Source organism: Acomys minous, assembly GCF_964271855.1.
Source record: "Acomys minous genome assembly, chromosome: 16".
Lineage (NCBI taxonomy): Eukaryota > Metazoa > Chordata > Mammalia > Rodentia > Muridae > Acomys > Acomys minous.
The window spans coordinates 59,760,196-59,786,389 of record NC_140498.1 but is presented as its reverse complement, the minus strand read 5'-3'; the positions used below and the strand labels follow the sequence as shown (position 1 = coordinate 59,786,389).

Here is a 26,194-nt window from a genome sequence, read left to right as displayed (position 1 = left end):
ATTTGGCAACCTTGAAGAAAACATCTTTTCTATCTTGGTGCATCTAACTTTCTTAATGTAAATCAATATCTATAATATCTCACCTCTGTCAACTTAAAACATCTGTCTAGACCTGAAAAGATCTTAACCCCTAAACAACTAAGCTTAATTGTAATGCTAAGCTATCTGGTCTTCAACTCCATCAGAGACTTGAGAAGGAATAAAATTAATTACCCGAGTTAACAGGAAGTGATGGGGCGCTTTCAGCAAATATGGCCATTTGGACCTCTTGTGCTCTACTTGACAAAAACCTCTCCTGCCCCCTCCCTTTCGGTGACCTCTCAGAGAACTCTCCATGAGACCTCCTGTCTTCAGCTTCCTCAATAACCAGATAGAGATCTCTTTCACCTAGGTTAGCTCCAGTCCTGCTGTCCCACGCTTCTTGGAAACAGCCAGTGCAGGGCTACCTGACCATGAAGGGAACATTGCGGTGTGCAGCAGCAGGGGGCTGACCGCGCTCTCACCCTAGCTCCCCCTCTGCCCCCACCCCACATCCTGCCTTGTGCTTATAAGCAGCCTGAGAAAAATAAAATTTTGTCAGCTTGATCAGACTCTTTGACTTGCTGTCCGTTCCTTGAGTCTCTTGTCCCCCCCCCCCATTCTCTCCCTAGGGGTCCGTGGGTCTCAGTGGACTGTCCGGTGGGTCTGGACAAGGAAGTGCAGGTTAGTAGCTTCCAAAGTGAAAAAATGACAGAGACAGTTTGCTGCCTGAACAGTCACCCAACACTCTCTTTAACATTTCCTTCTGGCCCCATATATCTGACAGACATATTTGTGAAGCAGGAGCTATTGAGCAGAGACTGATACATCAACCAAAGGACATGCATGGCAAGGACCTAGACACTCTGCTCAGATGTCGGACATAGACAGCACAGTCTTGTGGATCCCACAATACCAGGAGTAGGGCCTATTTCTGATGTGGACTCTGACCCCACAACATTAATCATTTTCCCCCTGGCGGGTCTGTCTTGCCAGGCCACAGAAGAAGAGGATACAGGTAGTACAGATGAGACTTAATAGGCTGAGGGCAGATGTTTGGGGAGGAGGGCTCCCCTTTCTGAGGACTAGGGGAGGGAGGGAGAGAGAGGGGATGAGAGAGGGTGGGTGGCATAGGGAAGCAATCAGGGAGGGAGCTACAATAGGGATGTAAATAATTCAGGCTGTAGAACAAACAAGTGACTTATATTGCAGTCACAGTATATAGGAACAGCTCTGCGACTGGCTGAAACGTGAATGTCTATGCATCGGCAGTGCTTCTTGTTGGTCACAGAATCCCCGTGACTTACGATTAGATGCCATTCTTCACGTGACATGAATGAAGACTTACAGATGTCTTTCTTCTACTCATACAAAAAGAGCAGAGAACCAGCCTTCATTGTTCTGTGCATTTATAAATTTAGGACTCATGTTAATATTGGCCATAATGTTTTCTATAGGGCTAGCCACGATGGCTCCCTAGGACTGGACTCTGACAGAGAATTTTACTAGCTTTGATATATCTGGAAATAATAGCTTTTTTAAAAATATTTTTATTAATTTATTCATATTACATCTCAATGGTTATCCCATCCCTTGTATCCTCCCATTCCTCCCTCCCTCCCATTTTCCCCTTATTCCCTTCCCCTATGACTGTGACTGAGGTGGACTTCCTCCTCCTGTATATGGTCATAGAGTATCAAGACTCTTCTTGGTATCCTGAATAGCTTTTTAAAAAATATTATCTGAGTTCTTTAACAAGCTCTACCTGACTATGAATCCAAACAACAGGTTGTTCTTGTAGATGGTATATGTTTATTGAAATTGAATAGAGCCTTACAACCCTATAAAGTGCCTAACTCTGCTAACTGATGAGAAAGGGGGGTTATGTGCCTATTTGAATGAAGAGTGCTCTTACTATGCTAACAAGTCAGGGATGGCTGGAAACATGACAAAACAGCTAAAGGAAAGTGTAGCCAACAGAAGGGAAGCCTTACAGAGCTCCTGGTCTTCTTTTGAGTGGCTGATGGATTTCAAAAACTCGGCTAATGTCTTTAACAGAGCCCTTCCTTCTGATTGTATTAGAACTGCCATTGCGACAATGCATTCTGAGCTGTTTGACCCATTTTACCAGATCCCAGATAGACGCTAAGAAGCCACAAATGGTTTTGACTTTGGAGCCAGTTTTCTGGTAAAACAGAAGGACACTAAATGTGAAACAGAATTTTAAATTGGAGCTTTATAAAAGATTTTAAATACCTTTTAAAAAACAATATTTATATTATTTATTTGTCAATTTCCAGAAACAGGGTCTTTACTGAGTAAGTAGAAAAATAGAAAGTTTACTACTTTTAAAAGGCAACTATGACAAACCAGTATATATAACCAGGACAGGGGTGTCTAGGAGTCGAACATCCAGTTTGTAGTGCTGCTGTGACAATAAAAGTGAACGTGTGTTCTCCACATCCTGAGATTTGAGACTGGCAATTCTCCAGAGCTGTGCTGAAGCCAAGCAGCCTTTGTCACCCCCACTAGCTGGTCCAGTCCTGGAACCGGAAGCAGTCACTTGCTATCTTCCATATTGTGTTACTAGGTGAGGCCTGGGCAGTCAAGATGAAGTTCTGGTTGAAGTCCTGCTGTTTGTTGCCCTCAAACTTCACTGTTCCACAGATCACCACAAGGACTGTGGTCTGGCTTGCTGTAACTTCATCATGGACAGGCTGGCAGTCTACCACGTTGATTTGGAACTCACTGGAAGGCAACATCTCAAAAAAAACTCACTCAAGGATTCTTGTCCTGAAACAGTGTTTCTGTTCCACACTAGAGTGGCCGTGCCCATGTACAGGGGAGACAGCAGTAGACACTGACAAACTCCTCTGCAGTTCTGCAGGCCTGGTCCACATAGGTCTTGAAATCTACTGATGCCATCTCTGGTTCTGCTGCCAGAGGTCTCTGCCAGAGTAGAGCCTCCCTGGGGACTGTTCTGCCCTGGGTCAGCACCTCCAAGGCGACTCGGCCTCGGGTCCCGCCTCGGCCGTGGTCCCGGGCCAGCAGATGATGAGCTCCTGCTCTCCTCCTCCTCCTCCTCCTCCTCCTCCTCCTCCTCCTCCTCCTCCTCCTCCTCGCAGAAAGAGGAGGCCTGAGGGGGTGAGTGGTTAGGAGCCAGCAGCGGCTTCCTGCGCTGCGTGCTGCGCTCTGCTGATTTTTAATACCTTTAACAGGTAGGAATGATGTAGAAAAAACTCAAAGAGATTAATGTTATCCTATTTACCAACAGATTTGCCTAGGAGACATTAAGTCACACAATGTATAATCCGGCTAAGAGAGGAGCTATCTGGTGCCTACGGAGGTCAGAAGAAGTTGTTGGCTCTTCTGGAATGGAAAATCTAGAAAAACACACTTTGTTTAAAAAAATTCCATTGTGATATCTAATGCCTAGTATGTTGATTTAAGTGTAAAAGTGCCTTTGAGCCAGTTATACTCTTATAAGTAAGCCAGTAAAGTCACACGTAGTCACTAAGCTAGACTTGAGTGGTGATCCATCACTGTTTCCTTATCTGGGGGGGGGGGGTCGGTGACTGAAAGTCACAAAACAGTCTCCCAGGTCCATTGCCGGTTTCCGTTGTTACTACCATCTCTATTATATTATTGCTGCAGTTGTTAGTGGGTCAGGCACGCCACACCACGCACTCAGAGGTTGGAAGGCAATTTTTATGGAGTTGGTTCTCGCCTTCCTTCCTTCCTTTATGTGAGTTCTGAGGATCAAATTCAGGTCTTCGGGCTTTCAAGGCAAATGCTTTGCCCCCCAAAGCCACCTTGCTGTACCCCAACCCCAGAATGCCATTCTTATTCAGAGTCCAGGCCTCCAAGGGACTCATCACCAAGGAGGTAACTCTTGGTGCACTGACTAGGGCGAGATGCTCATCTCCCTAGGAACGAAACAACCACTTGCTCTGTGGTAACGTCTTACACATATACAATGTATTTAGATCACGTTCACATTCATTTCCCCTCCTGCCAGCTCTTCCCAGACTCTCATTTCCCTCTCAATTTTATCTCCTCCTTTTCCTTTTATAACCCACTGACAGCTGAAGTTAACTAGAACACTGGCTGTAGCTATGTAATATCAGTGCTGGGGTGGCAGTGGAGACGAGAAAGTTGTTGGGTGCTCCTGCATGCCAGCCTCGCTGGAAAAAGAGGTGTTCTACAGCCAGTCAGTTCTACAATCAAAGAATAAAGCGGACAGTGGTAGAGGAGGACACGAGACATTGTCCTCTGATCTCCACATATATTTGCATGGGCGTGTACACCGGGTCTCATGCAGGAACGCGTGCATCGCCCCCTCCCTCACAGAAACCATAGTGAACCTCATTCACATTCTAGAAATGTCACCAGCCTTCCTCCTTGAAATCAAGAAGAGGAATAAATAGAAACTCACAGATGGGAGGAAATGCTTATACATCACAAATTCTGTAAAGACCCAGATCCCTCAGGCTAGGGATTACTTCCTAGCTGGTAAAGTGTTTGCCACGTGAGCACCAGGGGCCAAGTTCAGGACTCGTGTGAGAAGCCAGGTTATGGTCGTGCACGCTTGTGATCCCAGACCTGGGAAGGCAGTAACAGGAGGATCCCTGAGGCACTCTGGCCAGCTAGCCTAGCTTATGTGAAAGCTCCAAGTTCAGTGAGAGATACTGGGTCTTCATTATTAATTTTCCTGTTGCTGTGATTAACGACTCCAACAGACAATTTGAGGGGAGATGGGATTTATTTAGCCTTACAATCCCACTTTACAGTCTGTTATTACAGGAACTTGAAAAAAACAGAGAGTGTGTCTGTGTCTCTCTCCACTCCCATACAGATCAAAATACTCTTAATTAAAAAAAAAAACCCACCCTTATGGATGTGTTCATAGGCCTGCCTCCAAGTCAACTGGAGACCCCATTAGTTAAAAACCAAGCTTAACCACCACACACACACACACACACACACACACACACACACACACACACAAACACACAATGGGGTGCTATTTAGGGGTACATAAGAAAAAGTTATCATAGACTTCACACTGTGAGCCCTAAGAATATCATGATAGCTAAAACAAACTAGCTCTAGAAAGACATGTGGTGTAGAATCCTGTTTTCAGGAGGACCCTAAGGTGGTCATTTTTTTACAGAGAAAGGAAAGGGAATGGAGATTCCCGGCGGGGGCGGGGGGTGCGAAAGCTATTGCTTAAAGGGTAAAACTTTTAGTTTTCTTCTGATGAGGAGATAGATACAGGTGGGGCCGGGACCCCAGTGCAGAAGTTCTCAGAATGTTCTTTCTGGGGGCCAGGAATGCCAAAAAGGAAGCTCTGGGTCCTGACTCCTTCTTGTCTCTCATTCTTGTCTGGAATCTGTGAGGACGTATGACTCAGACAGAGAGATAACGGCTGTGTCGTAGGTGGACTGCCTGAACTGACCAGCTTGCCTTCTCCACTCCATTTTCTGCCGTAAGTTATTTAAAAGGCCTTCACCTAGAAGTTTAACATTACTATATTTGAGGGGGGGGATCCCTGCTGCTACACAGTATCCCCACCACCCCTGTCTCTTAAATCTAGAGGCACATAGAATTCAAGCACCGAGGAGCCAGAGACATGAGGATTCCTGACACGTGCTGGCCAGACAGCTGAACCAAATTAATCAGTAGCAACAAGGTAAAAATGAGACCGCGTCTCAAAAAAGAAGATGGAGACCAAGGAAGATATCACGTGTGCACACGCACACACACACACACACACACACACACACACACACAGAGAGAGAGAGAGAGAGAGAGAGAGAGAGAGAGAGAGAGAGAGAGGGCAGTGACAATGAGGAAACAGCTGCAGTTGGGATCTTTATGTTCACAGAGGAAGGAACTGGCATACATAAATTGCAGGTTAAGTTCAGTCACCCTGCAAGGTCACTTTGGCAACAGGTGCTAGAGACAGATGAAATTTCATTTTTTAGTGCAGGACACAGCAGGCTTTTTGCAGATCCAGTATTTCTTAACTGAGCATGGGACGTCATTCCAGCCGTTACCTCTGAACTCTGCACAGTCTTCTTCCCCTTCGTTGTTGGGCTCTCCGTCGTTCCAATATTTCATGAAACTGCAAAACCAAATTGTGGTGGTTTGAAAGAGAAAGGCTCCCACAGACTCGCCTATTTTAATGCTTCGTCCCATTAGGTCGAACTGTTTTGGTAGGATTAGGAAGAGTGGCGTTGTTGGAGGAGGTGTATGTATCTTTGTGGTTTTAAAATCTCACAGGATTTCTAGTTCGCTCTCTCTGCCTGGTGCTTGTGGATTGAGATGCAGACTCTTAGATACTTCTCCCATACCATGCCTGCTTTCCTGCTGCCATGCTACCTGCCCTGATGGTCATGGACTCTAACCACCTGGAACCATGAACATCAATTAAATGCTATTTTTTTTTAATAAGTTTCCTTGGCTGATGTCTATCAAAGTATGAGAATTAGTCCCAGATCCTCTTGTTCAGCCATATTTCTCAACTTGCCCTCTCTGTGTTTATGTGCAGAAACATGTACACATTTAGGGTTGCACATGTAGAGCCCATAGGTTCAAACTGAGACATCTTCATTAGTCACTTTCCTCCTTGAGTTTTTTGAGGCAAAAAATCTTGCTGCCCTGGGATTCACTAATTCAGCTAGACTGTTCAGAGATCGCCAAGGACCCGCCGTTTCTGGCATTTCCAGTGCTGAGATTTACAGGCGCAAAGCCAAATACACTTGGCTTTTTTCACATGTGGGTTCAGGGCGCGGAACTCGGGTCCTCATGTTTGCACCACGTGACGGGCAGCTTTCATTGTCAACTTGACAGGACTTGGAGTCGCTTGGAAAGACAGTCTCAGGGATTGCCTATATTGAGTCGGCCTGTGCACGTGTCTGTGGAGGATTTTCTTAATTACGTTAAGGGATGTGGGAAGAACCAGCCTAGTGTGAGCAGTACTGTTGCCTAGGCAAGGGGCACTGAGCTGTGTAAGAGTGGAGAAACCCAGCATGTGATGCACCCATTTCTCTCCGCTCTTCGCTGTGGATGTGACGTCACTGGCTGCTTCAAGTTCCTGCAGCCTCAACTTCCCCATAGTGCTGATTTGTAACCTGGGATTATAAAAGCTGAACTAAACCCTTTTCTCCCCTAACTTGCTTTTAGTCAGGGTATTCTGTCCCAGCAGCAGAAGTGAAAGTAGAACACATGGCAAGCAATTTACCAACTCAGCCAGCATCTGCTCCCTCAAAACATGTTTCTAGCATTAAAATAGGATGCTTTCGAGTCTGCCTTGCATACACTACGGCAGATGTGACCTGTTCTGTGGTCAATGAGGCACCCATGCCCTTTGACCTTGGACCACGATCCTTGTGATCTTTCATGATTGAAGGGGCTCATCTCACTGAGAGTATCATCTTCAAATATAACCAACCAACTTATGTTTCACAGAGTTATCCACCTCTAGTCCCAAGATGTTTTTTACTTTCAGTCACCATTTACCTACCCAGTGCCAAATACCACAGTCCTAGGAATAGCATCCATACCCCAGAACCCACAGACACCCCACAGTGGCTAGTCATAAACCTGGGATACAGCTTTAGTTTTTCATTTCCACAGGCACCAGAATAAGTTCTTGCATTTAACCCCCACCCCACCCCTGACATGACGCCCATGACATGATGCCTGTCTCTGCACTTGGGATCTGCGCATATAACAAGTAATGTTTCCCATGGCAACAGGAAATTTTTACTACCTGTGATGGTTCATACCCATCGTCAACTTGATTCAGGAATCTAGAATCACCTAGGAGGCAAACCTCTGAGATGTCTGTGAGAGAGTTTCTAGTTTGGGTTATTGAGGTGGACAGATCCATCCTGAAGGTAGACAACACCTTTCCATGGGCTGGGGGCCTAATTGCATAGAAAGGATAAAGCAGTGGCTTGGCAAGATGGCTCAGTAGGTAAAGTGCTTGCTTCATAAGGATGAGGGCCTGCGTTTGGGTCCCCACGCTCATCTAAACTGATGTGTGTCTATTACCCCGGCACTGTGGGGTGGGGTACAGAGACAGAAGAATCCCTGGTCTTTCTTGACAGCCAGCCTACCCCAACATAAAACTCCAGGTTGCATGAGAGACTCAGTATGAAAGTATATGGTGCAGTGTGATCTACAAAGATGCTAGAGGTTGACTTCTGCACCTATGCCCATACGTGTGCACATGCACCCACTCCACACATGTGCACATGAACCTGTTCCCATGCATATGCATGTACACCCACTCACACATGTGCGCATGTACCCATCCCACATGTGTTCACTTGCACCCATCCTGCATGTGTTCACACGCACCCACCCCACACATGTGCGCATGTGCCCACTTCACACGTGTGCCCATCCACCCATCCTCATGCATGTGCACATACACACTGGAGAAAGTAGGCTGGGGTTTGTACTGTCCTGCTTATTCATTTCTCTTCCTCTGCTTCCTGACTAGCAATGCAGTGTAACCAGTTTCCTCAAGCTCCTGCGGATGTGTCTTTGTTGTCATGATGGATTGTCCCCCTCAAACTGTGAGCCAACTCAATCATTCCTTACATTGATTTGTCAAATATTTAGTTACAGCAACAAGAATACACAGCTACATAGATTTTTCTATTAACATACTACATTCAAATGACTCATGTAGGCCGTTAACCCCTCCTCCACCTCTGATGGTGGATTTCCAGGCACTTGACATCTTGTCGGCACGTGGTTATGAAGGGCTCCTTCCTCCATGAGCATTTTCTCATGAGTGAATACTCCATGAGGTCCTACTCCATGAGTCTTTTGTGGCTAGAGGGCTAGGGTATGGAGACACATCTAAGGAAGAATTCTAGCCAGCATTTGCTAATGCCACCTACTCCGGTTTGAATGTGAAATGTCTCCCATAGACTCAGTGTTTGAACACCTGGTTACCATTTGAGAAGGTTGGGGAATCTTTAGGCCCTTGAGGAAGCAGATCCCTGGGGCGAGCCTCAAGCTCTGACAGCCTGGCTCACTTTGTATACTTTGTTTCCTGGCTGCCACTGCCATGTGACCAGCCACTATCACCATGCCATTCCCGCCATGAAGCAATATGTCCCCTGGATCTGTGGCCCAGGTAAAGTCTTTCTTCCTTAAGTTATCTTTATCAAAATAACAGGAGTAAATAGCATCATCCGATGCTACAGGCAGCTCCCCCTTCCCCTGGAGATACCTGAACAGCAGATGTGAGCCATCTACCCAGTGCCATGTGCCTTCATGCTTCAGGTCTGACATACCCATCCAGGCATTACCCTTTTCTTTGGAAGTCTGTTGCAGAAAGCTCTGAAGGGGCAGAAAAGCAGTCAGGTGAGGGCTACACACTTTGTATTCCATCTGTTACCCTCCTGCCCCAGTTCTGCTTGCAGTATGATTATTCAGCTTTTCAGGGTTACCCAGGGGTCTCATGGCTCCCACGCCTGTGTCTTGTTTGCTCTGAATTGCCTCCCATGACACATGCTAATATTGCCTGTCTCTCTGCCTCATGAGGAGTTCTGCCTAGATCGATGAACTCACCACTAGCTGCAAGTGCCAAAGCCAAATTGTACCAGCTCTTCATTTCTAATCATTCACATGACCTCCTTTGAGCTATGCATTGAGAGATGTGCCATTGGTAACTTAAATTCCATCAGGATGACAACATTTACACTAGGGGAATTGGCAAATATTAGACATCAAACTTTTTTAAAAGCCCAATAAAGGAAGTCATTCAGCATTTGCCAGTGTACCAACAGAAACCACTTACATTTGTGGTTCAGCATCTGAACATGACTGTATGATGGTGGTAGTGGTGGTGGTAGTGGTGTGTGTGTGTGTGTGTGTGTGTGTGTGTGTGTGTGTGTGTGTGTGTGTGTCTAGAACATGGTGGTTGGGACCTTTCTATTTCTACTTTTCTTTTCTTCTCTTTTCAGGTGGAGCAAGTAGCACTAATCTACAACCCAAACTAGCAAACTGTATCTCTTCAGATGCACCAGGACAGTTTGGATCCCACCAGGTGTACCTGCTCATCATCGCTTTTGATGACCACTAGTTGGGCCCCCACTTTTGTGCAGGCAGTGACAGAGTCATGCCAGTTCTGTTGGAACTTGGAGAAGAAGTAACAGTTTCGTTGGAAAAGCATCCAGTCCCAGGGGCAGGGGCGGCACAGGTGGTCTGTTGGGGAAAGTGGGTAAGGATAGAATGTACTAGATTGGTCATATTCCTGTGCCTATCCAGATCTCCTAGGAAGCCATTCCTCTCTTTACTCCCTGAGAGTATACCTCACTCCAAGAGAACCCAGAAATACTGGCCCATATCCTCAAGACTGGAAGACGTATCAACTTAAGAGTCCAGAACAGACCTTTGGAGACTGGCTAACAGAGTTTCAATCATGAATACCAGTTTCACCATGAATACCAACTTCCATTGTCCCTAATTTCAACCAACCAGTCAATAAATTAAGTTATATGTGCAGTCATGCCCATGCTATGGCACGTATATGGAGGTCAGATGACAGCTTGAGGGAGAGGGTTCTCTCCTTCGACCTTGGGAGTCTCAGGAACCCAACTTAGGTCTTAAGGCTTGATGCCAAGTGATCTTCACTGCTGAGCCATGCTGCAACCCCCTCATTGTCTTCTTTATATAAAGCTATCAAATAAAATGAAGGGAAAAACGTAGGCTGAGATGAGTACCAGCTGAAGCCAACCCATGTAACATGGAGACCCTCTGCTGAGTCCCTGGTGTGTCCTGCCTTCCAGTCACTCACTTATTTGAGGCTTCAGCTGGGCCATCTTCTGGTAAATCTTATCCTTGTTTACTTGTTCTTGTTCCTGGGAGTTGACAACAGTGGACACTGTGACAAGAAAAAAAAATCTGTAGTTATTAAACACTCATTATAAGCCATGGCCTGCACTGTCTCCCAGGGGCGTTTTAAAAAGTCAAGTATCCTGTGTAATACCTCTTTTTTAAAAATTGCAGGTGGGTGTGAGTGCACCTGGACGTTCGTGACTGTGGACACGCTGTCACACAGCTGAGGAGTCAGAGGATAGATGCTTTTGGTCGTCAGTCCCCACCTTTCACCTTGCTTGATACAGGGTCTCTTGCCTACCATTGTGTATGCCAGGTTAGCTGGCCTGCACGCTTCCAGCATTCTCTTGTCTTTGCCACTCATATCTCCATAGCAAAGGTTACAGAAACATGCCCGCCATGTCCTGCTTCACGTATTCTCAGATACAAATTCTGGTCCTCATGTTTCTTTGACAGGTGATTTATCCAGTGAGCCATTTATCTAGCTTGAAGATGAAGTACTTTGACATTCAGAGAAGACTGAATGGCCAGGGTAAGCAAAGCCAGCATCCTCCTCTACACCATAGATGGGAAGGTCTCTGCGAAACTCTTTGAAGTTCTTAGCCATTAGCCTACCTCTCTCGTGGGCCTTGGTACCCAACAGAAGGGCCTTACCAGGGAGCCCCCAACCCTCAGACCTGCCTGACCTTTGACAAGGACAACCAGAAGGAGAATAGCAGAGACTGTGAGGCAGAACAGCTGTATGAAGAGGCCATGACCATGGCACAGATGCACTGCAAGAGAGAAGGGGGAAGTTTTATCACAACAATGTCCCTGACACATTCCACAGACAACAGCATCCTCTTCTCAGATCTGCAGCTTCCACCTCCTTGGGTTGCATTGTGCCTGTTTTCCAACCTTCACTTTTCCAGGACCCAAGATTCTTTTCTAACTCAGTGGTCCAATAATTTAATAGTCTAGAGTTCATTTTAAAAAACTTCCTAGGACCCCAGAGCCCAAAACCCTAGTGTCTATCTTTCTTGCGTTCCAGAACTTACATTCCTTTCCTCTATCTCTGAGGAATGTCCCAGGATGTCCTTCTTCAGGACCCAGGACCTCACAAATCTAGGTGTTCAGCCTTCATCAGCCTCAGGACCCAGGAGTCCAGAGCCTCATATTTTACCCTTCCAGGACCCAGGAGGAAAACTTCTCCAGAATATAGTCTAGTCCCTCCAGACTCAATCACCCTAGGACTTAAGAGCCCAGGTTTATATCAGTGAACATTTTAGGGCCTATTTTGAGCCTCTGTCTTCCTAGCACCCAGGACTTTAGTCTTTCAGATGTGGCTACCCAAGGACCGGGGACTCTAAAACCTCAGCTTCCACTTGCAGACTACCAGGCATATAAATACACAGTCTCTGCTTAGTAGAAATGAGGAGTCTAGTTCTAGCCTCGACTTCTACAGGACACAGGAGTTAAGCCCCCAGGCTCCACATCCTCAGGATCTGGAGGTGGATCCAGTTGTCAGCTTCCACCTCCATTGGACTGAGAAGTTCAGTTTTTGGCTTCCAACTCCACAGCACCCCGAGTGCTCTCCTTCCTAAGACTTGAGTGAAGTCCTCAGCCTCCAGCCACAGGACCCAGGAGTCTAACTCTTAGCCTCCATCCTCCACAGTACCCAGAGGTTCAGACTCCATACTCTCCCATGCCCATCTTCAAGATCCAGACTTTTATTCTCCCCTTTCCCAGGACATAGACAAACTGAGGAAACCAGTCCTTTCCACACTCTCTTTACCTGCCGCTCTCTTGAGGACATAGGGTGGTTGAAATTGGAAGCCTTTGATGGAGTATATGGTGCCAGTGGGTATCAGGTGTTCCTCATCTGAATGGACAGAGCATCAATCAAGATCCTTGGCCAAACTGAGACTCAAGCTGGCCTCCCTGGAACCTCTTTCCAAGTCCCCCAAATCTAAGCCCAGACTTACCCAGGGAGCTCAGCTGCTGTGTTCTCTCTTCTTCAGAGTCATTCATGTTTCACTGCTGTCCTACTGTGTTGCAGACTGCTGGGGACAATGGCACCTATTTACCATGCACTGTTGCGTACTCCTTGAGTCTACTCTGAGTCAGGAAGTGAAACAAGGAACTGTAAGACGGCAAAGGAAGATGCTAGAGGGAGGTGGCAGGGTCTCTGACACACCATTCCATGTAAACACCATTCCTGGAACAGATGGGTATGCAACAGCTCTACTGTTCCCAGAAACATGGTCCTCTCTGATCTGAAGAGGTCATCATTTTCAGTTCTTTTCTGCTGACTTGAGAGAGGCTGTTTGTGATGATCATCTCTAACTAGGAGCCTAACGCAGCTTAAAATCACCCGGGGAGGGAGTCTCAGTGAGGGGTTGTCTATACTGGCTTGTCCTGTGGGCATGTCCATGGGGGGACTGACTGTCTTAAGTTAACTGATGTGAGAAGACCCATTATGAGCCTCACCATTCCCTAGACAGGGGACCCTGCACTGTGTAAGTGTGGAAACGGAGCAGAGTGCGAGCAAACATGATTTAATTTCTCTCTACTTTTGATTGTAGATGTGACAGGCTGTTGAACTCTTATTGTTGTGATTTCCCATGAGGATGGACCTGGAACTGTGAGCTAAAATAAACTCTTCAAGTTGCTTTTCTTAAGAGCATTTTATCACAGCAACAGAAATTAAACTAGGACATCTTCCTTAAAATTACCACCACCACCACCAACAACAACAACAACACTACTTCTAGCACTACCACTGCTACCACCACCACTACTACTACTGATATTAGTACTCATTATTTGTGTGTGTATATGTGTGTATGTATGGACAGTGGTGTGTGTGTGTGTGTGTGTGTGTGTGTGTGTGTGTGTGTGTGTGTGTGTGTAGTGAGTAGTATATGTGTGCTAGTTTTTGAGAGAAGATCTCTCACTGCTTTCTTATATGGGTTACAGGGATCAAACTTAGGTCTTTACTAAGAAAGCAATCTCCCATCACGCATGACTGTTCTGAAACAATGGAAACATTTAGACATAGAGAAAATATACTTAGGGGCTACTAAGAACACATGTACATTCCAGAGCACTCTCTCTCTCTCTCTCTCTCTCTCTCTCTCTCTCTCTCTCTCTCTCTCTCTCTCTCTCTCTCTCTCTCTCTCTCTCTCTCTCTCTCTCTCTCTCTCTCCACCTCCGGGGAGAAGAGATGACAGATCAAAGACAGCCATTGCTTTTCTGTATCTTTATGGGTCTGAAACAAATTATCAACTCCGTGACTATACAGAGAGATAGGTGGCTTGTGAGTGCAACAGTAAACATCAGAAGATGAGAGATTTAGGGGCTGGAGAGATGGCTCGGAAGTTAAGAGCACCAGCTGCTCTTCCAAAGGTCCTAAGTTCAATTCCCAGCAAGCACATAGTGGCTCACAACCATCTGTGATCTAGTGCCCTCTTCTGGTGTACATGCAGGCAAAACACTGTGTGTGTGTGTGTGTGTGTGTGTGTGTGTGTGTGTGTGTGTGTGTGTGTGATAAATAAGTAAATCTTAAGGAAAAAAAGAAGATGAGAGATCTGGTAAAACCCAGATATACTGAATTTTAGATATATAAAATAAAATAATAAGATAAAATGAAAGACTCATAACATTTAGTGTTTTGGTAGTAACTTTGTTTTTGTGCTGTGATAAAGTACTCTGGCAAAAAGGAATTTAACGGAGAAGAGTTTTTTCTTTCTTTCTTTCTTTCTTTTTCTTTCTTTCTTTCTTTCTTTTTAGCTTAACAATCCAAGGTCAAAGTCCATTATTGTAAAGAAGTCAAGGCAGGAATTTGGCATAGGTAGTCACAGTCACAGTCAAGGACAGAGGGAAAAGGAGAGACTGCATGCTTCTTATGCCCATCTCCCTGTCCACCTGTACAGTGCAGGACCCGTAGGGAATGGTGCTTCCCACAATGGGTGGGTCTTCCTACTTCAATTACTATGGTTAAGAAAACCCCATGGCAACAGGCTCACAGGCCAACCTAACTTAGACAATTCCTCACTGAGACTCTGATGAGTCCAGATTGTGTCAAGTTGACAAAACTAACCACCATAATTGCCCTTGGAAGGAACTGATGCAAAGTGGAAAAAGGAATGGCAGAGTGGGTCCCACAGACACACAGCCTGATACTCTGCAGAAATACAGTTGCAGATGGGAGTAAGCTTCTTGGTGTCGCTGGTCATGACTTGCTCAGTGTGCTTTCTTATACAATTCAGGAACATCTACCCAGAGTTGGCACCGCCCACAGTGAGATGTGCCCTTCCATATTAATCACCTTTGAAGAAAACGCTCCACAGACTTGCCTACAGGCCAACCTTGTGGGGAAATTTTCTCAACTGAGATTCCATCTTTCAAAATGACTGCAGCTTTTGTCAAGTTGAAATAAAACTGGCTGATATATATATATATATATATATATATATATATATATATATATATATATATATATAGAGAGAGAGAGAGAGAGAGAGAGAGAGAGACAGACAGACAGACAGACGGACAGACAGACAGACAGACAGAGAGAGACAGAGAGATAGAGACAGACAGAGAGACAGAGACAGACAGACAGAGAGACAGAGAGACAGAGAGACAGGGACAGAGACAGAGACAGAGATGACAGAGACAGAGACACAAAGAGAGGGGTGTACCTCAGGAGCTGGTTTTGACTTAGATACAGATTCAAGGGCATAGGTCCGCTCAATGAGAAAATAAGAAGCTGAGTCTGATACTGGTGTCAGTGCAATGGAAGCCACAGCAAAATACCCACCCCTGCCTCCAAATCCCACAGCTCTCACTTCAAAAGGAATGAGCTTATTCTGGAATGATCATGGCTTAGGAATACAGGTTCAAATGGCCCCAAATACCATTTTCAGTGTCGTAACCACTGCATGGCATTTTTTCAGAGTGTCAGAGCAAAGAAAGCCATAAGTCACACTCCCCAAGGTTACAGGATAGCTGGGAAATCGCTGGCATAGGCCGCAGAAGCTAGTTGATGGCATTGTTAGCCTTTGGGTTGATGGAAGCTGAGGTCATTTATGTACATTCTAAAAGGATTTATCTATAGCCATGAGGACATTAGGTTATACAAAGAGCTGACCAATACATGGCAATTTAGAGGGCTAAAGATAGCCCTGAATAATTGGCTCCTTACCCCATAATGTTCCAACCCTCCACAAATCAAATTCTAATCAGTCAATCAATCTATAGACTTCTATATCAATCATTATCTATAATCAATCTATCTACAATCAATCATTTAATTTGTTGTGTTTTTAACTTTCCCCTTCCTGGCAACTTGGGTTCACCCAGTTGGTCTGGGCACCTAGAATCACACAGGATCTGCCCCTCATCCCCACACCCATCCCCAGTTGCCTTGCCTGTCACTTGCTGTGCACTCTTGATGTCCCAGAGACCCTCGGTGGAACCACATGTCTACTTGACAATTTTCTGTGCCTAGGCTGTACTGGCTTTGAGGTGAGGAGATGTCAAGCAGGCAGTCCCTGCGCTGAGCCAAACAGGAGCAGCTTAAGTGTCCCTGCTTCTACCATCTGAATGATTGGAGAATCAGGCCCAGTCTGGGAAGACTGATAGCCCAGCTGGTCCTCACTGGACCGTCTCTTCAAGCTTCCATTCTCCAGGCCTGGTCTCCCACTGCTGGCAGGAAGTCAACACCACAGTGGCCACAGAAGCACGTGAGCCCTGGCCTCCAGACAGCCCTTTGGTCATTGCCCCCTCTGCTGCCCACTTAGAAAAACTGCAAAATGACAAGCTTGGGGAAAGTATAGCTCCATGGGGTTGCTATTGAGGTCTTCCATCTCTCTCTTTCTTTCCCTCTTTTCCTCTCTCTCCCCATTCTTCTTCTCCTTTTTCTTTCTTCCCTTCCCTCCCTTCCTTGTTTCTCCCCTCTCTCTCCTTCTGACTTCCTTCTTTCCTCACTTTTCATCCCCCTCTCTCTCTCTCTCTCTCTCTCTCTCTCTCTCTCTCTCTCTCTCTTCCTCTCTCTCTCTTCTCTCTCTCTTTCTCTTTTCTTCTTCTTCTTTTTCTTTTTCTTCTTCTTCTTCTTCTTCTTCTTTTCTCCCTCTCTCTCTCTCTCTCTCTCTCTCTCTCTCTCTCTCTCTCTGGCAAGCACTTGATCACTGGCCTCCATCCCCACCAATCTTTTTACTTCTTATTTTTAGACAGAGCTTTACCAAGATACCCAGGCTGGCTTTGAACTTGCTATCTTCCTGCCTCAACTTCTATGTAGCTGAGATCACAGGTTTGTGCCTCCAGGTGCCTTTGGCAATCTGCTTTTTGTCTTCAGAGTAGTAATGGTGATTGAGACTTCATGGTAAAAATCACTGAGCTTAGTCCTAAGTGGGACTCTCTATCACTTCTCCTTCCCTCAGGGCTCAACACTGTATTAGTGGTGGCAGACAGATGTTAAGAGCCAGAGGTTCGGGGGTGGGGGTGGGGGTGGGAACTTTTGTGAAACAAAGTCTTCTGAACACAACAGGGCTGTTGCATTCTGGAATTCAGAGAAGATGCCATTGTCATATTTCAGGATGGCGAGGATGGGGTCCCCGAGACCACATCCCTACTGGAGGAGCTATTGGCAGCTTATGGCTGCTGGTTGGGGGTGGGTAGTCAAGAGCTAGTTTTTATCAAAGGTGTGACTCCTGGTAGGTTGCCCCTGCCTCTGTGGGTGACCCTACATCCAAGTGCATAGGGGCAATAGGTTGCCCATGCTGTTGTGGGCTACCCTACATTCATGTGCTGATGAACCAGCTTGCCTCCATCTTATCCTTAAAAACTGTCTCATAACAAATACAAGTTAGGTTCATTTCTGTTTATGACTAAACCTCTGTTTCTCAAGGATTGGACTATGGCTCACTTGTAACCTAACTACAAGTGATTCTGTAGGCCTGTTCCCGGAAATGGCAGCCATGTCTTTGTTTCAAAAGTTGTAGTGAGCATACTGGCACCTTACCTTTGTTTCAAAAGGTTGTTATTACTACTTTCTTATGCTATGATCCTTTAACCCTTTAACCCTATTTTGTCCTCCAGATTCCCCATTTGGAATCTCCCACCTCTAATCTATAAAAACTGTCTCTTAACATTCAGTGCTGACCTTTTGAACCCCATGTTAGGGAGAGGAAGCCAATGCACATGAACAAAAAGGCTTGCTTTACTTAATTGCCTGCTTTAACTGATTTGATGACTGATTTAATTTTAAACATGATGATTTGGTTTGGTGGTCTTTCTCCTCACATCTTTGGCATTAACAGTGCATAGGGGCAGTAAGTTGGCGGTGGTCCTGTGGGAAACTGTACATCCATGTGCCCATGGGCAGCACTAATTGGATTCAGTTCATTTTAAATTTTTAGATAAAAAGAGAAGAGAACCTAAAGTTGGGAGAGAGATCTGGAGGGACGCCTAGAACAGCTGGGGAAAGATGTACGCGACCTAAATACATTGTACACATGCGTGAAACATGTATGAAAAATCCTCACCAGGAAGATGCTTCTGCAAAATCAGAGGCTTCCAAGATAAAGTACAGTGGACACTGCGTGGGTGAAGTCCATGAGCTGAGGGGTCAGGGTCTAAGATTCCTACTTTCAATGAATAGAGAAAGGTGAAGGAGCATTGGAAATAAAATGGGTGGTGACAGGACAGGTGAAATGTCCCATGAAGGAAAAGGATTATTCCAGGAGAAGAATGAAAAGCGTAGGGGTGTTTGTGGGAGAGAACAGTTAAGCAAACTAGTGCTTGTCAGGCAACCTTGCTGTCCTGTAAGAGCTTACTAGGCTGAGGCAGGAGACACAGCCCAACACTGCCACCTGCTGCAGCCCGAAGGACTCTCAGAGACATCCACTCAGATGAGCCTGGCATTCTTGACTTGGTTGCAGATGAAGGCGTATGAAGTAGAGTAGTTTATTAAGAAGAGGTGTGCATGCTTGTGTGTGTGTGTGTGTGTGTGTGTGTGTGTGTGTGTGTGTGTGTGTGTGTGTGTGTGCATGTCTGTGAGTGTGCATGTGTCTATGTGTGTGATGCTTAGCTTTAAACGTCAACTTGACACACCTAGAATTTAAGTTGCCCACGACACCCCTAGAGAATTTCAGTGAGGTGTTGGCCACATTGAGTTGACACTGGGCATGCTTGTGGGGGTTGTTTTAACTAAGTTAAATGATCTGAGAAGACCTAACAGATTGTGGACAGCGGTATCTTCTAGTCAGGTAGTCCTCACTTGTGTAAGAATGGAGGAGTCAAGGCTGCAGGTTAAGAGCACTTGCTGCCTTTGCACAGGACTTTGATTCAGTTCCCAGCATCCACATGGTGACTGACAAATATGATAAACTCTAGTTCCAGGAGTTTTGGTGCCCTTTTCTGGCCTCAGAAGGAACAAGACACTCACATACATACATACACACACACATACATACATACATGTGAGCCAAAAGCTCATTACATAAAATAAAATAAAATAAAAATCTTTTTAAAGGAGCAGAGAAATCAAGCAGAACAAAAACAAGCAAGCAAGCGCAAGCAAGTCCACATCTATTAATTTCTCTCTGCTCTTGACTGTGGATGCAATGTGACTGGCACTCTGAAGCTCCTGCATTGACTTTCCCTCAATGATGAACTTCAACTGTAGGCATAAAGTTACTGTGTAATCAAATGGTGATTTCTGTACCTCCCATATTTGTCTCAAGCCTTGTTCTGAGACTATCCTGTCTCAGTGTTGTATCAACTCTGCTCACCTTGTATTCCAATAAAGCAACTCTATGGTTCACCTTTCTTCTGATTAATTTCAGCACTCTCCTCTTCAGTACCCAAAAAAAACCTCCAGTCTGGACACAATGCAAGTAATTCTTTATAAACTACTTAGCAAGAATGGCTTTTGCTGTTTCTAAGAAAATAGTCACTATTTCCATCTGGGACCACAGATGGCACTTGCTGTTTGTATTTACTTCTGTTTCTTCCCCTATTTTTATTTATTTTTGAGATTATAATTACATTTTATTTCTCCTCTGCTTCCTTCCATCAAATCATATGCTCTATCTTGTTCTCTTTAGAATTTACGGGCCATTTGACAAAAGGTGTCATTGATCTGGTTCTGCTTCAATATGACATGTCAAAGCTGCATCTGAGTTAACAAGGGTATGCCTGTTCCAGAGTCAGGCTCTCCAGGTATTTACTATAAACAAAAGGCATATCCTGGAACTGCTCTTTTTTTTTTTTTTTTTTTTACAACCCAGGGCTTATATCCTGGAGTCTCAGAATGGGGAGCATGTTATCTTGCCTTTTTTTTTGGTCCTCTCGGCCCCTTTTTCCTTGTTCCTTTTCCCCTTGTGCCCTTCCCTGTTGGTCCCTTTAATCTTTTGCCTTGGCCTGTGTCTCTTTCTTCTACACAGCCTGTATGGAACTTAGGATGTACATTAAAGCTTAGTTCTTTGTTTCTTGGTGGACTCATTCTGGCTCATGAGTTTGCCTACCTCTGCACTTCCTCAAGCCATGGCTTCCTTTTCTGGCTGGAGAGGTGCGGTGGTAGCTCCTTCCTACAGAGGGAGGGGAGAACCTGGCTGCCTTGCCCTGCTGGAGCTTAAAGCACGCTGACACACGTTCTTGTTTGTCTGTCCGGTCTTCCCAGTCCTTACTGCAGTGTCCTGGATCTTGGGGCAAGTTTCCCCAGAGCATGGAGGAGTAAGGACGACCCACAAAGGACAACACTTCCCATCTCACTTCTCCCTAAGGAGCTCCCATTTCCTCTTCCCTGATCACATCCCTTGTACCCTGATATACCCCTCTTTTTATTGCTCCCTGTAACCCAGCAATGATCTCCTTTTACTTTCTTGCTTTCTGCAGTTACTCCAGGACATGTACTCATATCTGAAGATTTTTGAGCTTATGAGCCTCCAGTGAGAGAGAACATGTGATGTTTGTACATCCCAGTCTGGGTTACCTCATTTAATGTGATCTTTTATATTTAGAGCTGTTGTCCTGCAAAGGTCATGATTTTATTTTTCTTTAAAGCTGAATAGTATTCCATAGCGTATATGCACCACGTTTTCATTATCCGTTCATCAATTGAAGATCATTTAAGTTGTTTCCATTTCCCAGCTATTGTGAATAGAGCAGCACTGATCATGGCTGAGCAAACGTCTGTGGAGTAGTATGTCGCATATCCTACTTCGGGCATATACTGAAAAGGGACATGGCTAGGACATGTGGTAGATTTATTTTAGCTTTTAGAGAATTATTCTCTACAATAATTTCCAGAATGACCACACCAGTCTGCAATCCTACCCATTTTCCCCTGTATCATTTTCATCATTTGTTATTTTGTTGGAAACCTCAACATTGTTTTGATTTACATTGCTCTAGTTACTATGGAAGATGAGTGTGTCTTTTTTTTTTTCTTTTGGGAACTTTTTATTCAGGTCTCAGGCCAAAATATATTTTTATAAGTATTTTTTATTTGATTAATTTATTCAGATTACAACTAAATTGTTATCCCATCACTTGTATCCTCCCATTCCTCCCTCACTCCCACTTTCACCCTATTCCCCTCCCCTAGGTCTATGACCTGAGGGGGACCTGAGGGGGACTATATGATCATAGGCTATCAAGTCTCATCTTGGTAGCCTGCTTATTCTTTCTTTGAGTGCCAGCAGGCCTCCCCACCAAGAGGAGATCATCAAATATGGGGTACCAGAATTCATGTCAGAGTTAGTCCTTGCTCTCCACATAACTATGGAAAAATGTCCTGTCCGTTGGCTAGATCAGAGTAGGGATTTGATGTTTTCTACTTGTATTGTCCTTGGTTAGTACAATAGTTTGAGCAGACCCCCTTGGGCCCCGGTCCACCCGTCATGATGTTCTTCTTGTAGGTTTCTAGGACCCTCTGGGTTCTTCCATTTCCTCATCTCCTATATTTCTCTTACCTAGAGTCCCAGTAGGATGTCCTCACATCTATCCCAATGTCCTGGTAAGTGAAGACTTTCATGGGACATGCCTTTTGGTCTAGGGCCCAATTATAAATGAGTATACACCATGTGAGTCTTTCTGCTTCTGGGTTAGCTTACTCAGTATGATTATTTCTAGTCCCATCTATTTATCACAAATTTCAGAATTTCCTTGTTTTATATAGCTGAGTAGTATTCCATACTGTAAATGTACCACAGTTTCCTTCAACTGAGGGACATTTAGGCTGTTTTCAGGTTCTGGCTATTATGAATAAGACTGCTAGGAACATGGTTGAGCATATGTCCCTGTTGTGTGGTAGTGCATCTTCTGGGTATATTCCAAGGAGTGGAAAAGCTGGGTCTTGAGGAAGTTTTCTGACAAAGCACCAGATAGACTTCCAAAGTGGTTGTACTAGTTTGCATTCCCACCAGCAATGAAGGAATGTTCCTCTTTCTCCACATCCTTGCCAGCATGTGGTGTCACTTGAATTTTTGATCTTAGCCAGTCTGATGGGTGTAAGATAGAATCTCAGAGTTGTTTTGATTTGCATTTCTCTGATGACTAAAGATGTTGAGCATTTCTTTATGTGTTTCTCAGCCATTCAATATTCCTCTGTTGAGAATTCTCTGTTTAGTTCTGAGCCCCATTTTTTAATTGGGTTATCTGGTTTGGTGATATTTAATTTCTTGAGTTCTTTATGTATTTTGGATATTAGACCTTTGTTAGATGTAGGGTTGGTGAAGATATTTTCCCAGTCTGTAGGCTGTTGCTTTGTCCAGTTGACAGTGTCTCCTGTGTTACAGAAGCCTCTCAGCCTCATGAAGTCCCATTTGTTAATTGTTGACCTTAAGGCCTGGGCTGTTGGTGTTCTGTTCAGGAATTTATCTTCCTTGCCAATGTGTTCCAGGTTCTTCCCCACTTTTTCTTCTTCTTTTTTCTTGTTTTTGTTTTTCTGTTTTTATTAATTCATTCATATTACATCGCAATAGTTATCCCATCCCTTGTATCCTCCCATTCCTCCCTCCCTCCTGCTTTCCCTCTACTTCCCTCCCCTATGACTGTGACTGATGGGAATCTCCTCCCCCTGTATATGCTCATAGGGTATCAAGTCTCTTCTTGGTAGCCTGCTATCCTTGGTAGCCAGACACACCCTCTGAGTGCCACCAGGCCTCCCCATCCAGGGGACGTGGTCAAATATGGGGCACCAGAGTTCATGTGAAAGTCAGTCCCCACTCTCCACACAACTGTGGATAATGTCCTGTCCATTGGCTAGATCTGGGTCAGGGTTCAATGTTTACTGCACATATAGTCCTCGACTGGTGCCATAGTTTGAGCAGGACCTCTGGGCCCAAATCTGCCTGTCATAATGTTCTTCTTGTAGGTTTCTAGAACCTTCAGGATCCTTCTATTTCCCCATTCTCCCATACTTCTCTCACCCAGAGTCCCAATAGGATGTCCTCACCTTTATCTCACTTTCCTAGTAAGTGAAGACTTTCATGGGACATGCTCCTTGGGCTAGTGTCCAGATATAATTGAGCATATACCATTTGAGTCTTTCTTCTTCTGGGTTAACTCACTCATTATGATCATTTCTAGTTCAATCCATTTGTCCATACATTTTGGAAATTCCTTGTTTTTAATAGCTGGGTAGTATTCCATAGTGTAAATGTACTACAGTTTTTTATCCATTCTTCTACTGAGAGACATTTCTTGAACTTTTTAAGGAATCATAATTATAGGAATAACAGCCAAATTTTCCAAATATGCTGGCTTCAGCAGACATAAGTTAAACTCCTGTTTCCTTAATCATTACACAAACAAGTTAACCTAAAATAACCTCACATAAAACAATTGATTATTTGTTTATTATTTTGTCTCCCCACCTTTGCCCTACAAGGATAATAATATGAAAAATTGATCTTTCCTCTGTCCTTTGAGTTCTTTCCTCAACTCTTCTATGGGTCTATAACCAAAGACTTTTGCTCCCGGGATTGGAAAACTTCTATTGTATGCAATGAAATTGTTGCCCTTCCTCAATCAACCATGAAGCCACTTGAAGGCAAAGTAATAGTTTTTTCCTTTGATGGAGAAGAGATCTCAAGTCAGAAAACAAATTAAGTGGATTGGAGAGATGACTCCTCAATTAAGAGTGTTTGCTGACTTTGAAGAGCCGTGGGGAATGGTTACTTAGTATCCATGCCAAGCGTCTCACAACTACCTGTAACCCAAGCTCCAAGAAACTCAATGCCCTTTTCTGGTTACCACAGGCGCATGCACACATATGTGCATGTGGACACCTGGGCACACACCAGTGTGCAAAAATGGAAATAAAAAAACAAAACCTTTAAAAGCAAAAAAAAATAAGAAAATGAATTACAAGAAATCCAAATTGCTAAAAAGTAAACATCAAAAGTAGAAAAGGTAAGAGCACAAGCAGAAACAGAGACAATGGGGGAAAAAAACCAAAGCAAAAGATCTTGTTGCAGATTGACTCATGATGGGATTGAATTTACTGTGAAGGTTATTCATGGAAAGATATGTTTAAGGTTAACACGGGTAAGACAAAAGGAAGCTTGTGGTATATTCCAAATGGAACAATACTCCACTTATGACACTACAGATAGAAGTGTAACATCAGATTCGCCCACCTAGATTTCTCAGTCTCACAGGTCGACCCCACTTCAGATGTCAACTGCAAAGCATTATGCAGGGTAACTATGCTTCTACTAGATTGAGCACCACCTCAGAGTTCCCACAATACCCTTCAGATCTGATAGTTTCTCAGATGGGTGGAAGAAATTAACACAAACAAAATAAATGCCAATCTTATGGTTTGTTATAAAAGATACAACTCAGGGGCAGTGAGCAGAAGCACGTCCCTATAATTGCAGCATGTGATGATACACTAAGGCAGGAGGGCAATGAACACCAGACCAGCTTGAATACACTGTGAAATCCCATCCCAGTGTGGTGACGGTGATGGTAACGCAAATGACCATAACATAACTACAACATAATGGCAATAAAAAATACAGGAGTTGGAATTGTGGCTCGGTTGATAATTTAACAGACATTGATAATACAGGTATGCAATACGAGCATGAGCACCTTGTGCAGATCACAAGCACGCATAAAATAGATACATATGGCAGCACATCCCTGCAGTCCCAGTGCTAGAGGGACAAGTACAAAAGGATCCCTGGGGCTTGTTGGCCATCAGTGAGATCTACATTCAGAGAGTGAGAGAGAGAGAGAGAGAGAGAGAGAGAGAGAGAGAGAGAGAGGGAGAGGGAGAGGGAGAGAGAGAGATTCTGTCTCAAAAATAAGATAGATTAAAAGACAATTTGACAATGTGGTCATTTATCAAGATAAGAGGAGTAGATTCCCATCCAGGACTTATTACCTCCGCAGTCACAGACCTGGTCTACTCTCAACTATGGTCAAAGTAGAATGCTTTCTGTTGTGAGCAGTAATAGATGCAGAGATGTATAACTTTCCAATGTGCTGAGAATAAGTGGACAGTGAATGTTCAGCCCTAAACTGGGAACCTATATCAATCTCCTCCCCCAAGACTCAAGGAACATCTTGGAAGAGGGTATGGAAAGAATGAAAGAGACAGGGGATAGGGAGGAGTGCTGTGAAACGCTGTCTTATGGCCATGACACGGCTGCTGTACTTAAGAGCTCAAAGCAGCTCAGCAGCTGTGGGTACCTGCATAAGATCAAGTCGACATTCTAATATGGATGGGTACATGGGTCTCAAGAGCTACTGGCAGTTGATGAACTGGGAAAAGGACAATCATTTTTTTTCTTTGCTGTGTGGCCCCTGATAGGTTGCCCGTGCTCCAATGCATGGTCCACTGTCACAGCATATGGGCTGCACTAATTGAGTGCAGTGAGATTTAGAAGAAGAAAGAAAGAAGAACACATGAAGGTAGAGGGTGATGTGTAGGGTTCTAGGAGGGGTTGGAGGTAGGGAGTGGGAGGTGGATCCGACCATAATACACTGCATACATGTGTAAACTTTCAAAGAAAATTTAAATCCTTACAAAATAAGACACAGAACAACTGAAGAAGACACTTGGCATTGGCCTCCAGCCTCTTTGTGCATATGCACAATGTGTAGCCTCTCAACACACAGAGAGTGGTGGGAAGGAGCATCCAGCAAAAGAGTAAAGGGCGTGCTGTGGAGCTTTCCTTTCCTCTCTAAGTATGGCACCATCCAGCATCTCCTCAGGTGCAGCAACTCTGAACCTAGCAGAATTTATCAGTATTTAAGGAATTCAATCTCTAATAAATCTTCCTTTCTGAAGATTGATCAATGGGCATAA

The 26,194-nt window shown here is 44.6% G+C and overlaps 1 protein-coding gene and 1 pseudogene across 2 annotated transcripts; both read right to left on the bottom strand.

Moving 5' to 3' along the window:
• Positions 1-2,275: 2,275 nt before the first annotated feature.
• On the bottom strand, positions 2,276-2,971 carry LOC311586743 (NTF2-related export protein 1-like; annotated as a pseudogene). The gene has a single exon. The product of its transcript is annotated as an NTF2-related export protein 1-like (transcript).
• Positions 2,972-5,879: 2,908 nt separating this feature from the next.
• On the bottom strand, positions 5,880-13,068 carry LOC311587687 (CD209 antigen-like protein C). The gene is made up of 7 exons (XM_084764772.1): positions 12,849-13,068; positions 12,659-12,745; positions 11,571-11,657; positions 10,844-10,930; positions 10,100-10,251; positions 9,275-9,384; positions 5,880-6,145 (listed from the first exon to the last, which is right to left on the bottom strand). Exons 1-7 carry the CDS (start codon positions 12,892-12,894, stop codon positions 5,995-5,997), a joined length of 720 nt encoding a protein of 239 aa, XP_084620898.1. The 5' UTR covers positions 12,895-13,068; the 3' UTR covers positions 5,880-5,994.
• Positions 13,069-26,194: the final 13,126 nt, after the last annotated feature.